The sequence below is a fragment of the Antechinus flavipes genome, chromosome 1 (genome assembly GCF_016432865.1).
Source record: "Antechinus flavipes isolate AdamAnt ecotype Samford, QLD, Australia chromosome 1, AdamAnt_v2, whole genome shotgun sequence".
NCBI classification, from domain to species: Eukaryota; Metazoa; Chordata; class Mammalia; order Dasyuromorphia; family Dasyuridae; genus Antechinus; species Antechinus flavipes.
In genome coordinates, this window is record NC_067398.1 from 679295460 (window position 1) to 679310991 (window position 15532).

Consider the following 15532-nt stretch of genomic DNA (forward strand, 5'->3'; position numbering starts at 1 on the left):
TGATCTTTATACCAGACCCTGCTGTCTATCAGTCACTGCGATGCACATTCCCTGATCCAGCCAAACATTTATTGAATTGAATTATTACAGAAAACTAAGGCACAGAAGGATTCTGAAGAAATCATTTGAGCTATTGCTGGGTGCCTGCTGGGACTGAACTTGGAGTCAGAAAGACTCATCATCCCTCAGATAATTACCAGCTGTTAAATTACTTAAACTCTATATCTCAATGTCCCCATCCATAAAATGAGGGGTCAATAATTACATCTACTTCTTAAGTGGTTATGAAAATCAAGTGAGTTAACATAAATCACATTGTAATCCTTAAAGCCCTATGTTAATGCTAGCTAATATTATTGTTATCACCATTATTATTGATATTTATTTGAGAGGATAGGATAGACTAAATAACTTCGGATTTTTTCCAGCCTATAAGAATTTGAGAGTATACATATTGAAGCAATCCTAGATTGAAGCAAATTAAGAGAATCAGGACATATTTCTATGGCTTTGGTTCATTAAATTAGAGCTGGAAGTAACTTTATAAATTTATAAGTATTTGAAATCACATTTCAACTCAGGTCCTCCTGACTTTGGGTCTGGTACTTGGAAACCGGCTATATTGAAATAGAAGTGTATTTCTTTGTTATCTCAGTTCTCAGACTTAAAATTTTTCCAAGGCCTCCTTGAGGGTCTGTGGAGTCCAGATTAAGGACACTTGAACTAGAGACCATGCTTGTCCAACTCCAAACATTTTTCAGATGAGGAAACTAAATCCTAGAAAAATGAGGTAACTTCCCCTAACATCACACAGCCTGTAAGTAGCCAAGCTGAGATTAAAATCTAATCCTCTCTGGCCCCCAATCCAATAGTCTTTCCCATATACCATGCCTTGTGATTACAAAATGTTTTTTCTCCTAGTAATTCCATAAGATTGCAATATATGAACTATGTGGAATGTTATTGGGCCACAAAAAACAAGTGGGGGGGGGTGGTCTTCCTGCCCAGGAGAGTCCAGTTAAACTTGGCCAACAGCTTCTTCTACTCCCACATCTACCACAGCTTTATTCTTGGAATATCATCCTCGCCTTTTAATTGCCTGTTAAATTCATCTCCAACCCTCACAGACTAACTCCAACGCCTCCTCCTCTTGAAAGTTTACCCTGATTTGACCCTCACTGCTGGTAATAACCTTCCCTTTTGGAAGATTCCTTTACCATGCACTTAACCCCGTGATATCACATATAATATATAGCTGTGTTGGTATCTTACATCTCTATTAGTCTATGGGTTCTAAAGGATGTAATTCTACTCCCAGCACTGAGGTAAAACTTTACATATAGAAGCACTGAATAAATACTTGCTGAAATTGAGAGTTTGCTCTTTGGCTCTGGCTAGTATTTCATGGGGCTTTTCTGATCAGGAACCCGTTTGTAGGGAATGCTCCTTTCACTTTCCCAGCATCCCAGAGTTCTGCTGAGATTTAGATTGATCACCTTACATTTGCCCTTGCTGAGAGCTCCCTTTCCCTTCTTCCCCCTGCACCTCATCTCCTGCAGGGTATGTGAGTTAGCTGGGGCAGGCCCGCTTGGATTTGGCAAAAAGCTCCCAAAGGACCCTAGATGAGGGGGAGGGGTTCTTGGGTATCACATCCTCCTGTCTCTTGTACTAGGACCATCGCGATGCCGTTGAGCAGGGCTTTGGGTGTGCGTGATCGCCTGAGGGTCAAGGCTACCCCTAACCCTATCCTGGAGAACTTTTTCCGGACCCACAATAAGGATCCAAAAGAGGTGAGGAGGTTCCTGGACTGGATGACATTAAGTTGGATGCCTAAATTCCTCCACTTCCCTTCAGGAGTTGATATTGCCCTGTGGGAAATCCCTCTGTGCATCGGTTCATTAGAGGGATTAAGTATGGATTCAGCCTCAGGATGATCTAAGTACCAAGAACTACCATTTCTACACCATAGAGAGGGCCAGGAGCCCAGGAGACTTGAGTTTCTTTTTCTTCCACTGATGGATGACTTTGAACAAGTTAATTCAACTCTTGGGCTTCAGTTTTTCTCATCTGTAAAACGAGGGAGTAGAAAAGGGTTAGATCTGAGGGTCCTTCCAGCTCTGAAAGTCTGTTCTAAAGTTCTTCTCACAGGGGCTTCTTTTAGGGAGATTTCCCCAGCGCATGTCCCTGTCCCAACCTCCACCTCCCTTCTTCCCAGGTATAATGTGGGCAATGCTTTCTTTGGGCGGACTTTCCCTGGCAAGGGAAGAGACAGCTCCATTAACATTAACCCCAAAGACCCAGCCTCTGTCCCTCAAGCCCTCCGATGTAGAGTTCACCAGGGTCTGGGAAGTTCTAGGTTTCTGGGGGCAGAGTGGCAGCTTGGTGAAGTGGACAGTGGCCTGAGTAAACTTGAAGGAGAGGCCATCTTTCCTGAGAGCTTAGGTCTTGCTTTCTCCCCCATCCCCATTTCCTGTCCTTCTGTCTCCAGGCGCAGCTGAGTCACTTGGCCAGCCAGTGCGGCCTGTCCGTGAGGCAGGCCCAGCGCTGGTTTCGGCGCCGGAGAAATCAGGACCGACCGTTACTGAGCAAGAAATTCTGTGAAGCCTGGTGAGCCTAGGGGAGTGCCGTCCATAAAAGGGAGCCTGGCCAAGATCTGGGGTGGGGGACAAGCCTAATTAGGGATCTAGGGTCCTATTTTTTGAGTCTTAAGTCTGACCTGCCCCTGGCAATAGCCCTTTCTATCCATCCCCTCCTTCATCTCTCCCACCCCTGGATTGGGGCTCCCCAAACTTAGTCCATATTCTGTTCTGTATTTTCAGTTGGAGATTTTTATTTTACTTCTCTTCTTTCTTTGGAGGCTTCCTCGTGCTCTACAATGTGAGTATGTCCTTTCCCATCCTCAACACAGATTCCTCTATCCCTTTCTTTCTCATCCCTTCTTCCACCTCTGGACTTTTTGCTGTGCCCATCCTCCTCTTCATTTCCATATTTTTGGTCCCTCCCCTTCACTCTATTCTCATATCCTCTTTCATCCCTCTCCCTTTAACTTCTCATCTTCTCTACCCATCTCTTGCTTCCTTGTTCCTTCCTGTTCTCATATTCTCCATCCCTCTTTTTTCTAGTCATCCCCATTCTTTCTATTTCACCATCCTGTCTATCCACATATTCTTTTTTCCCCCCTGAGGCAATTGGGGTTAAGTGACTTTCCCAGGGTCACACAGCCAGGAAGTGTTAAGTGTCTAAGACCAGATTTGAACCCGGGTCCTCCTGAATTCAGGGCTGGTGCTCTATCCACTGCACCAACTAGCTGTCCCTATCCACATGTTCTTCTTTTCCCTTTATTTTTCATTCCAGTCCCCCCTTCTCTCATCCCTTCCCTTCCCATCCTGTCTCTTCCCAATCTCTCAATTCATTTATAACCCCATAGTCTATATTCTTCTCTTTCCATTCTCTTGTCCTGCCTTCATCCTTTTCTTTGATCCTCCCTTCCATCCCTCTCTGCTCTTTTTATCCTTCTCTCTCTGTCCCCATGTTCTAAACCATGTCCTCTTCCCACCTTAGCCATTATATTGTTGTCCCTTCCCTTCTCATTGTTCACCATTCTCCCATACCTTTCCCCTGAGTCTGAGAGTCAGGTTGTCTCAGCCTGACCACAGCCTCTCTAAGCCTGTAGCTTAAGTGGCCCACGTGATCAGAAAGGATTAGAAACTCTTAAATCAGGGCTCCATACGGAAGATTGAGCCACCTACAATAGGGAACAAGACCATACTGGTTACAGAACGAGGTAGAGGGGACCAGCTAAGTGGTTCAGTGGATAGAACACTAGCCCTGCAGGAAGACCTGAGTTCAAATCTGGCCTCAGACACTTAACACTTCCTGGCTGTGTGATCCCAGGTAAATCACTTAATCCCAATTGCCTCAGCAAAAAAAAAAAAAAAAAAAAAGAAGAAAGAAAGAAAGAGGTAGAGAGATAGGCAGAAGATCAGGTGGTCAATTTAAATTGGGGATGCAAAATACAAGCAGAAAGGATAGTTATTGCCTTCAAAGAATTATATTCTAATGAAAGAAGATATATAAAAGCTAAAAAGCTGACTGGGAAACAAACAAAAGGAGCAGGAAGGGAATTATTGAAGGCCTGGGAAGGCCAGGAGGAGAATAAAAATTGCCCAGCCATCAGCTGTTGCTAGAATCAACAGATGACCCAGAGGCAGGGAACGAGCTTTTGTTAAGGACTTCTTCTGTACCCACCTGAGAACTGGAGATTCAAAGAAAGATAAAATCAGTTCTATCCATTAGGAGCTCCCATTCTCATGGAGGAGGGACTACATGCAAATAACTAGATGTAAGCCTGATTAATCCAGGGTAAATTGGAGGTGTCTCAGATAGAAGAGATTTGGATGAAGAGGGAAAGAATCCTAGACCTGGTGGAGAACCAGTGAAGACATATTGAGTTAGGAAATAGCATGTTTTATTCAAAGAACAGCAAAGAAGCCAGTAGCATTGTCAATGGATCATAGAATATTTGGCAGGAAGTAAAGGTAGAGAAAATGTAGGACTGGAAAGGTAGGAAGGGGTCAGATTTTTGAAAGGCTTTAGAACCAAAAAGAGGATTTTATACTTGATTCAAGAAGTAATAGGGAACCATTGGGATTTATTGAGTAGGTCAAATAACATGCTTTAGGAGGGAGGGGGGAAACGGTGGCAAGAGTCAGACCCTTCTCCCAGATCATGTATTGCCCAACAGGTTAAATCCTGACCTTGTCTCAGCGGGGGAGAATGGAGTAGGGGGAGGCCAAGATAATGGCAGAACACACTGTTAAGTGGGGATGAGATTATTTATGTTGAGTGCTTGGAGTTCCCTGAGGGCGCTTCAGAGTTACAGGTCAAAGCTATTACCTGTAGAGCTGGAAATGCTGAGGGTAATTTCTTGAAACCCATCCCTTGTTCATCTTCCAGGAAACATGGCTGTGGGAGCTCAAGACATGCTGGGACAAATATCCCTTCCAGGTATGTAACCCAAGATGGAGGATGTATGGCAACCATGTCCAGTAAAACAGGCCTTGGATCTAAAGCAGATGCTCATACGGAATCTTAGAATCTCAAAGTTGGAAGGGATTTCAGGAGCCATTTAATCCAATCCATACCTGGATCAGAGTCCTCTCTATCAGGAGAAATCCATTACATCCTCTGGCCTCCCATTCTACTTTGGGACATCTCTGATTGTTAGAACGTTTCTCTCAAGACTTAATCTGCCCTAAATTCTCGAACTTCCACCCATTACTTTTTCAACTTTTTCCCTCTCGAGGCCCAGGGGACCAAGTCTAGTGCCTTCTGCATGTAGTGCCCTTCAAAAACTTAACTACAGTTATGGCTTTCAGTTCAGTAAAGATCTTAGGTCTCTTTCAGATAATTTTGCTATCTAACCATCCCGTCCCTGATTTTTGAACCAGTGTTCAAACTCTACAATTTTTTCTATTAAATTTGGGCAACAAACTTTTAAAATCCTGACCATCATTCCAAATGTTAGCTATCTTTCCCTTCTTTTTGCCATTGGACCGTTTATAAGCATGCAATCTGTGACTTTATCAAAATTAGTGATTTAAAATTTTTTTTTCAATGGCATAGGGCAAAGCACAGACCTTTTGGGTTTCTCATTGGAGCCCCCTGTATAAATTCGTATTGAATTATTCTTTGGACCAACTATTCACCCAGTCATCTTTTATCATCTGGTCTACATTTTGTGTTCTCCCAAAAGAATTAAATGAGAGATTTATTGATAAATGCCTGGCTAGAATCTGAATAAAACCTCTTCTGTAGCATTGCCCAATTTTCTAGTCTTGTCACCCTTCCATTAAAAGAAGTGACGTTCGTGTATCAGGTTCGTGGGGACAGGTTTCTGGTGCTCTTTGAGCCTTCTGCAGAGAAGGGACAAGGTAGCGTTCTTGGACTCATGAAACAGTTCTGTCTTTTCTCACTGTATACCCAATTCACACTATCTAACCACGTCATGTCTTTGACCTGCAGCCTCTGCAGCCTGCCATGTACTGGTGGTACCTCCTTGAACTTGGCTTCTACATCTCTCTGCTGTTGACTCTCCCCTTTGATGTTAAGAGAAAGGTGAGTTAAGGAGACTCCAGGCAGAGGGGAAAGGTCCCATTCCTTGAGTCTGATGGAGGCCCATTATTCATACCTGCCTCCCCTGGGAAAGTACCGAGCTTGACTTTGGCTCTGAAGGCTATGCATGGGGACTTGGCCCGCCAGACCTGGTCAGTGTGCTCTGCCTGAAGCTGGGCAAGGGATTCCTGGAAATCAGGTACCTCCATCTGGACCTCAGGGAAGAATCTGCGCCCTGTCTCCAACTCCCTCCCAATTCCTCCCATGTTGTCTCCTCTCCGTCTCTTGGTCTCCTCTTCCCACCTGTCCTTTTTGGGTCTTATCTGGATCACCCTTAGCGGACCTGGACCTTTTGTTGGTGGGTGTTCCTTAGCATCCGAGTGGGAGGGTCTCACCCTGGTGTAGACCGGAATCCCAGAATCCTGGTGTGACAGCTGCCTTCCTTTCCCCAGGACTTAAAGGAGCAGGTCATCCACCACTTTGTCACTATCATCTTGATTGGATTCTCTTATTCTGCTAATCTCCTGCGCATTGGGACCTTGGTGTTACTGCTTCATGACATATCTGACATTCTCATGGAGGTGAGTGAACAAGGCGTCGGTCTCTTGTCTGATCTTCCAGGCCCTTTGTTAAGCATCCGTATTAACAGATGGAGTTCTGTGATTTAAAGAAGGGAGTGTTAGAGCCAACTCTCGAGAATTCATTACTAAATTTTCATTCATGCATCAGAAATTGACAAACACTACAAATCAGGGCTCAATTAATTGTTCTATTGATTGTCCCAGACCTAGGAAAGTATTGGATTTTTCTATAGCATTATTATTGTTACTGTTTTTTAAAAAGAAGAAAAAAAAGGAAAAATAAGCAAGTGAAAGGAAAAAAATTAATAATGTAGATTATGGGTAGCTAGGTGGTATAGCTGATAGAGCACCAGTCCTGAAGTCAGGAGGACCCAAATTCAAATCTGGTCTCAGACACTTAATACTTCCTGGCTGTGTGACTTTGGGCAAGTCACTTAACCTCAATTGCCTTAGCCAAAAAAAAAAAAAAAAATGTAGATTAAACTTACATATGTTGTGTGTGTATTTTTCTCCCCTACCAAAGAGCTGGTTGTTAAACATTTACCAGCATATCCCCAGTTATGAGAAAATAAGGTCTCTTTCCCTTAGAATTCCACAACCCCAGATAAAGCCTCCAGTCTAAGAAAAAGCAGGAACATTCATTAACCAACTGTGTGACTATGGGCAATTCACCACATTCCCTTCATTCTGTTTTTTCAGTACTAGGGAAGTGTTAGTCCCACTGTACTCTCCCCTGGTCAGAACATATCTGGAGCTTACAATAAATTCTTCCTACTTCATTATAGGAAAAATATTGGTAAATCACATCGCATCCATTGCCAGGATAATAAAAGGATTCTAAAATTGAGTGTTGTTTGAAAGAAATGGGAATCTTTAATCTGGAGAAGAAAAGACTTAAGGGAACTTGATAATGACCTGAAAGTGCTGAAAGTCTATTGTGTGTAAGAAAATTGGATTTGTGTGTGGCAGAACTAGGAGAAGTTGTAGAGATTTAGGTTTAAAGTCAGAGAAAACTTTCTAACAATAAGAGCTGTCCAACAAGTGGAATAGATGGAATGTCTTGGAAAGTGAAGAGTTTCTCCCTCTTGCGAAGTCTTCAGGCCAAAACTGGATAGCCCCAGTTGAGATGTCGGAGGGGTTCTGATCAGAGATAGATGAGATTCGATGGTCACTGATGTCCCTTCAAATTCTATCAAATATTATGATACTGTAGGAAAAAGATGTGAAGTCAGAAAACCTGGACTGTAGTAGCAGGGCAAGGAAGAGGAGGTGAAGATCAAATGAGATAATGGATGTAAAATACTTTGCAAACCTTTAAAGTACTGTATAATTGTAGAGATAACTGGGAATGTATTAATGGACAAATGTATTAATGGGAAAGTATGGATGTCCCAGTGGAAGGTTCCCAAGGAAAGGTTTGTGTTTGAGGAAATAGAACTTCCCACAGAAAGCTACAAAATCATCCCCAACTCTCCCACCCTGATGGCAATCCATTAATTAGGCTTCCTGCTCAACTTTCCTATACTCATAGCCTAGCTTTCTATTTTTCTCTTTTGTACTTATCAATATGAAAAAATTCTGTATTGATATCTTTTGTTGTCATCTGCTTGACAATACAGGATATGTATTGTTCCGTGCTCCCACCCGTTCATCACCACCCAGAAGGGAAGGAGGTCCATTTTTTCATCTCTTTTCTTTATTATCATAGTGTTTAGTTCTGGTTTTTTATTCTTTCCATTTAATATTGTGGAAGTCACAGTGTATGGTTTTTTCCCTAATTCTGCTTGTCAATTTATATAAACTTTTGTTTCTCTGAATTTTTCATATTCATCATTAATTATGGCACCATAATAGGCCTTTATGTACTGCAATTTGTTTAGCCAGTCCCCAGTCAGTGAGAATATATTTTGTTTCCACTTTGCTCCTACAAAAAAAAAAGTATTTTGATGTTTATGAGATTTTCCTCCTATCTCTACTATCTCTGAGATAGTTGCATAGTAGTAGGATCATAGATTTCAAGCTGAAAAGAACCTAGTTAAACATTATTTTACAAATGAGGAAACTAAGGCACACAGAGATTAATATATTCAAAATCATATAGGTAGTAGAGATAAGAAACAAGATAGTAGTGAAGATGAATCCAAGTCATCTGACTGCAAAGTCATTGCTTTTTCCACCTTTCAATATATCTTCTCTGGGTCAATGAGTAGATATTTTATTAATTTCTAAAAAATAACTATAATTTTTTTCCAGCTTACTGTTTCACCAAAAGTGTGCCTGTTTTTCTGAAGCCCTTCCAGCACTTAGTGTTTACTAATTTTTTTTGTCATCTTTGATAATTTTACAGATGTGAAGTTAAACCTTTGAAATTTTTATTTGAATCTTTCTTTCTTTCTTTCTTTCTTTGTTAATGGAGGAAGAGATTCATCCAGTGTGTACATACACACATGCACAGAGTTTGGGAAGGAAAATATTATCAGCAAACCCTACTGGGTTCACTCAAATTTGTGGTACACAACCTTAACTAAGTCCTCACTGCTATAAGACAAAATTCTAACATACCTCCCTTATCAACTCACCATCCCACTCACCACATTGCTATTGAATTTTTCTTCACTAATTTAGGATCATTGTTCATAGTTATTAATAGTTTGTAATTCCTCTCAGAACAATTTGTTCACAGTCCACTTATTCAATAAAGAATAGCTTTTTCTCTTAAATATTTATATTAATTCCTTATACATCTTAGATATTAAAGATAGGTAGGAAAGACTTTTTTCCCAATAAAATACTTCTCTTCTTATCCTACTTGCATTGGTTTTTGTTAGTGTAAAAGTTTTGTACAAATTTATTTATCTTTTGTGATTACTTCTGCCTCTTTTTTTGCTTAAGAATTTCTGAACCATAGCTATGAAGGGTACTTGATATGGTTGTCTTCTCATTTTTTATAGAATGAACTTTACTCAAGGTACATATCCGTATTGAACTTAATTGTAGTAAAAGGTATAAAAGACTGACCCAAACCTAATTCCTGCCTTACTGCTTTTCAGTTTTCTGAGTCATTGCTGTCAAATCAGAATTCTTCCATAAGTAATTTGGATTTTTCCAGTCAGTGACTAGGTTATTGTTTGGTTGTTTTTGATTCTTGACTAATTTATTTCACTGATCTTTTTCCGGGTTTTTTTTTTTTTTTAAGCCAGTACCAAATAGTTTTTGTGATTACTCTTTCTTGTATAATTTGAGGTGTGGAAATGTTTTGCTCCCTTCATTTCCATCTTTCTCCAATATTTTCCTTGAGACTCTAGATTTTGTTTTTCCAAAATAAATTTGTTTTTATTATAGTTAGTTCCGTAAAGTAATAGTGCTAACTAAATCTCCTGTAGATTGAGTTTGTATCAAATGAGATTTTTGTTAAATGCTTAGCATGGTGTTTGGTACATAGTGGACACTTAAATGCTTGCTCCCTTGTCGTTTTTATTAGATTTAATTTTTTTTAAAAAGCCCTCCAAAGTGCTTAGCACTGTGCCTTGCACATAGTAGATATTTCTCCCATCCATGTGACCATCACTAAAATTCAACTCCTCACCGTCTCTAGCTTTGATTATGGACTAGTAGCGTCCTGATGGGTGGTTGTGGTGGTGGTTATTATTGTTCAGTCTTTTCACTCATGACCAATTTTTCATGATCCCATTTGGGATTTTTCTTGGCAGAGATACTACAGTGACTCGCCATTTCCTTCTCCAGCTCATTTTAGAGATGAGGTTAGGTGTCTTGCCCTGAGTCACACAGTAGTGTTTGAGACCAGATTTGAACTCAGAAAGATGAGAAAGATTCCACATCTGACTGACCCTGTCTCTGCTGTAACACCTACCCAGCCGCCCTGATTGATCTCCCTGGGAGCCTTCAAATCTCTCTCCACTCCAATTCATTTTTCCATCCTATATAATATTCCTAAAATGATCCATTTCACTTACCTACTGAAAAAGCTTCAGGGTTTTCCTGGAGCCCTCAGATTAAATAAAGACTCTTCGTTTCGGCTCCTGTGTTTGGCATTTAAAGCCCTTTCTTCCCAGCCTGTCTCAGGCCTACCTCTCTGAGTTGATCACATGTTCTTTCCTTTCACATACTCTCCAGTCCAGCCAAACAGGCATTTTCACTATTCCTCACATGTGGTAATTTATCTTTCATCTCTTTGTTTTTTACACAGATCATCTCCTGTGCTCTTATTTCTCTCTTATTTCCACATCTTAACATTCAGGGAACTCAATATTCTATCTCAAAGTTTACCCCCCACATAAGGTCTTTATTAATTCCTCCCAACTGTTATTTAAATATAATTTATGTATTTATGTGTACCAGTTATCTTCCCCTAGAGCAAGTAAGCTCTTAGAAGTCTGGAACTATTTTTTTTTTTCTTTGTATTCCCTAGAACAAAACATATAGTAGGCACTTAATAAATGCTTAAGGATTAATTGAACAGAAGGTAAGGCTGGAAGAAGGGAGAACAGGACAGGGTAGGTATTAACTCAGGGAAACCAGCAGAGGTTTCATTAAAGTAGCTTAGAAGACCTGCAGAAGACAGTTTGCTGGATGCAGTTCCAACAAACTAGATGACACTCAGGGGTCCCTCAAAATCTTCACCAGCATGCAGTAATTCTGTCAATTTTACAAGCACAAGTTGGGGAAGGTGTGGTTAGGTTCTGAAAATACCCAGGGGATTTTGGTGGATGGCAAGCCCGGAATGAATCAGCAGTGGGATACGCTGGCCCCAGAAAGGGGAGCATCTGGAAAATCCCAGTGCCCAGAACGAGAGAGTTAAGTCACTCTGGGCTCTGCCTGGCTCAAACTCGTGTTCAAGATGATGTAGATGATGGGAAGAGACACTTGTGGAAGGGAGAGTGACAAGAATGAAGCCGGAAAGAATTGGAGAGTTTTTAGCCAAGGAGGACCGGGATGTCAAATGGTCTGTGGCAAACGTGATCGAGTGAAGGAATTAGAAGACTTAATAAAAGGTGGTCACTTGTTCAGGATGGCCTAAGAATGGAACAACAAGGGAGAGGCAGATGTTGGCTGGGGATAAAGAAAAACTTCCCAAGGATCTGTCGAGCTATCTGAAAGTAGAATGGGCTGTCCCCAAGGAAGCAGTAAGTTTGCATCATCTGAAATCTTCATGTGGATTCTGGGTGATCACTTGTCGAGCTCTAAAGGGGATCCCTGTTCCAGTATGGGTGGAACTAGGTGCCCTCTCAGGTCCCTCCCAGATCTTGAGATTAGTTGATTCTAAAATTCTTTCTTTCTCTTTTTCTTCTCTTCCTTTCCCTCCCAGGCCTGTAAAATGTTTAATTATGCACAGCGGAGGCATATCTGTGACACACTCTTCATCATCTTTGCCCTGGTGTTCATCGTTACCCGGCTCATTATCTTCCCAACCAAGTGAGCCTGGTCTCAAGAGATGGGGTGGGGTGGGCATAGGGGGACTTAGTGTGATCCACGGGAGAGACCTGGGGTCCCAAGCCCTCCTCACTGAAGACCTTGTGCTGCCTAGAGCTGTCCCTCCAAAGACAAGTAATGACCTGCCTGGTGATGGGCCCTGGCCAGGCCAGATGGAGCTAGGGGTCTTTCAGGATGCTATTCTTGGGGTTCCTGTTCCACCTCCTCCCATTTCTGGGGGACTGAAGAATCTCTGGTGACCAAGACTTGTCTAGATACCAAGCCCTCCCCATGAGTGGGGCAGATTTCTGGGAGCCCAGCCCCACAGTGACCCAAGTTCCTCTTTCTCCTGCAGAATTCTCTACACTACCTACTATGATTCCATGATCAAATTCCAGCCCTTCTTTGGATACTATTTCTTCAATGCCCTCCTCATGGTCCTTCAGGTTCTCCATGTCTTCTGGTCCGGCCTCATCCTCCGTATGGTCTACAAGTTTGTTTTAGCTGGCAGGGTATGTACAGATCTGGGGCTGGGCCCTGGCCCCTGATGCTCTTAAGGCCCAGTGAGCCCATCCTAGGCCCATTTCAGACAGAGCAGGGGCAAGTGAACAGGAAGCCTGGTCCTTGGGGTGCAGGGGAGTCTGGGTGGTGGAAAGGTGGGGACCCAGGCCTGGCATCCCAGTGCCGATAGGCACCCAAGGGGTTCAAGCAGGGAGTCTGATCCCAAGCCCGTGACAATCTCCATTTCCCAACTCTCCCTCCATCTCTGCTATCATCTCTTTCCTCATATATGTGTTTCCCCCATTTCTTTGCTTTTCTCCTGATTCTTTTCTCCTTCTCTGCCTTTGCTTTCTGCCTGTGTCTCATTTATTCCCCAACTTTACTCTCCCCTTCTTTCTTATTGTTTTATTCCCCTTGTCTTCACTCTCCCCTTTTTACTATTTTATTCCCCTTGTCTCTGCTCTCCCTTTCTTTCTTACTGGTTTATTCCCCTTGTCTCTGCTTGCCCTTTCTTTCTTACTGTTTTATTCCCCTTATCTCCACTCTCCCCTTCTTTCTTTGTTTTATTCTCCTTGTCTTCACTCTCCCTTTCTTTCTTACTGTTCTATTCCCCTTGTCTCCACTCTCCCCTTCTTTCTTACTCTGTTCTATTTCCCTTGTCTCCACTCTCCTCTTCTTTCTTACTCTGTTCTATTCCCCTTATCTCGACTCTCCCCTTCTTACTGTTTTATTCCCCTTGTCTCCACTCTCCCCTTCTTTCTTACTGTTTTATTCCCCTTGTCTCCACTCTCCCCTTCTTTCTTACTCTGTTCTATTCCCCTTATCTCGACTCTCCCCTTCTTACTGTTTTATTCCCCTTGTCTTCACTCTCCCTTTCTTTCTTACTGTTTTATTCCCCTTGTCTCCATTCTCCCCTTCTTTCTTACTCTGTTCTATTCCCCTTATCTCGACTCTCCCCTTCTTACTGCTTTATTCCCCTTGTCTTCACTCTCCCTTTCTTTCTTACTGTTTTATTCCCCTTGTCTCCACTCTCCCCTTCTTTCTTACTCTGTTCTATTCCCCTTATCTCGACTCTCCCCTTCTTACTGCTTTATTCCCCTTATCTCGACTCTCCCCTTCTTACTGCTTTATTCCCCTTGTCTCCACTCTCCTCTTCTTTCTTACTCTGCTTTATTCCCCTTCTTCCACTCTCCCCCTCTTTCTTACTCTGTTCTCCTCTCCCCATCTCTGTCTCTTTTCATTTCTCTCATCCCTTTGCTCTCGGTGCCTCTCCTCTTGGCCTCTGGTTTTCAGATGCAGAATGACATAAGGAGTGACTTGGAAGAACAGAATACAAGTGATGAACAGTCCGAGGCACCCCGACAGAAGAATGGGAGGCTTCAGTCCAATGACAAAACAGACACTTGTACCCTTCCCCGGGCCAGGGTCGCTCGTGGGGCTGGGCCCAGCCAGCTGGCCAATGGCCACGTCCCAGCAACATAGCCTGGTCCGGCTCAGGGCTACCAGATGGTCTGGCTCAGGGATGAAACCTGGATGACTGGTCTGCAGACTGTCTGAGGATTCGGTTGTCGTGGGAAATTTCCCAGAATCTGATGGAGCACGGACTCCATAGGCCTGGACTAGGACCCTTTACTTATTTCTCCATCTCATTTCTGTCCCCACCTCTGCTGGACCTGAGGGAGGAGGAAGAAAGATAGAATCTCTGTTGAAGATTTGGGAGTGGGCTTAATGATCTTTCTCCTGAACAGCCTTTATCCTGAGCCAGTATCCCTGGACTGGCTGCTAAGGCCTTAGAAAGCCAGGGTGATTGGGGATAGGCTCTGTTTCTGCTGTGCAGGTACCCCTGAGGAGAGAGCTGAGGGACCCTAAGAGCCTCCTATCCCCCTACCCCAGGGTTACATCCCCATGAGGTTAAGAAGGAGCAGGCTTCTTCCTGAGCCAATATGGGGGATACATGGGCTTGTAAGCCTGGGTCTGGATTGAGCTGACCAGCCTCAGACCCTTCTCCCTGTCCCAGCCTGAAGCCTCACCTCTGCAAACCCTAGGATTCAGGGTAGCCCATTCAGGATTGGGATGGGGTGCATTCTGGGTTTCCCCAGACCCAGAGAGGGAACAATAAAACTTGAATGGAGTAGTTTTCACTGTCTCTGGGATGCCGGCCTCTTTCATTCACTGCTCATTCTTCTGGACCCTTCCTCAGTTGTAGTACTAGTCAGAGTCCTAAAACGTCACAACTGGAAGGGACCTCAGAGGGTCTCTTATTTGAAGCCCTATTTCAGCAGCAACATCCCGGTCTGCATATGATTATTCAGCTTTTGCTTGGATACCTGCCATGATGGGGAGCTCACTGCCTCTGGAAATAGTCCATTCTTTTTATAGAACAGTTGTTATTGCTAAGAATTTATATGTTCATTCCTCTATCAAGTCCAAATCTCTCTCACCCTTCTGAGACAACCTTTCACTGCCACCTGCCCCAAATCTCACCCCTCCCTCAACTGGATGGCAGTGGGAGTCCGGGAAAAGCCTGGAGGACTTCAGTTTGGAACGAGTTGATCCCAAGACAAGTCAGACAATGATGTCTAGGACTCCTTGCTTGGGAGCAGAAGCCCCCCACTTTAACTCCCCAGTCCAGATGCTTAGACATCCTAAATTTAGAATTATGTAGAGAGACAACATGGCAAAATCTCCCCACATCAGTGATTCCTCTAGCTCTCAGCTCTGTGACCTGAAGTGGGAGCAATGGTGGGTAGGAAGTGAGTGTCTGACAATAGGAGGAGTGAGTGGAAAAGGAATTCTGAGTGAGGATCTCTGCAGAGATATCCCCCCTGGGAGTCCAAGCCCCCTGGTAAAACTCCATCAGACCCTAAGCATTTGGCGCTGAAAAGGGACCTGAGATTTCATCTAGT

At 43.1% G+C, this 15532-nt stretch overlaps 1 protein-coding gene across 2 annotated transcripts in view; it reads left to right on the top strand.

The window, feature by feature from the left end:
- The window catches only part of LOC127545294 (ceramide synthase 4-like), a 54071-nt gene extending 39299 nt beyond the window's left edge, over positions 1–14772 (top strand). For both annotated transcript variants that reach the window (XM_051972467.1, XM_051972466.1), the window contains exons 3-11: positions 1673–1790; positions 2489–2607; positions 2820–2877; positions 4957–5007; positions 6025–6117; positions 6567–6695; positions 12022–12128; positions 12481–12637; positions 13920–14772. In XM_051972467.1, the coding sequence (XP_051828427.1) occupies positions 1673–1790; positions 2489–2607; positions 2820–2877; positions 4957–5007; positions 6025–6117; positions 6567–6695; positions 12022–12128; positions 12481–12637; positions 13920–14108 (1021 nt within the window). In that variant the 3' untranslated portion in view covers positions 14109–14772. The remainder of the gene's footprint in view (positions 1–1672; positions 1791–2488; positions 2608–2819; positions 2878–4956; positions 5008–6024; positions 6118–6566; positions 6696–12021; positions 12129–12480; positions 12638–13919) is intronic.
- Positions 14773–15532: the final 760 nt, after the last annotated feature.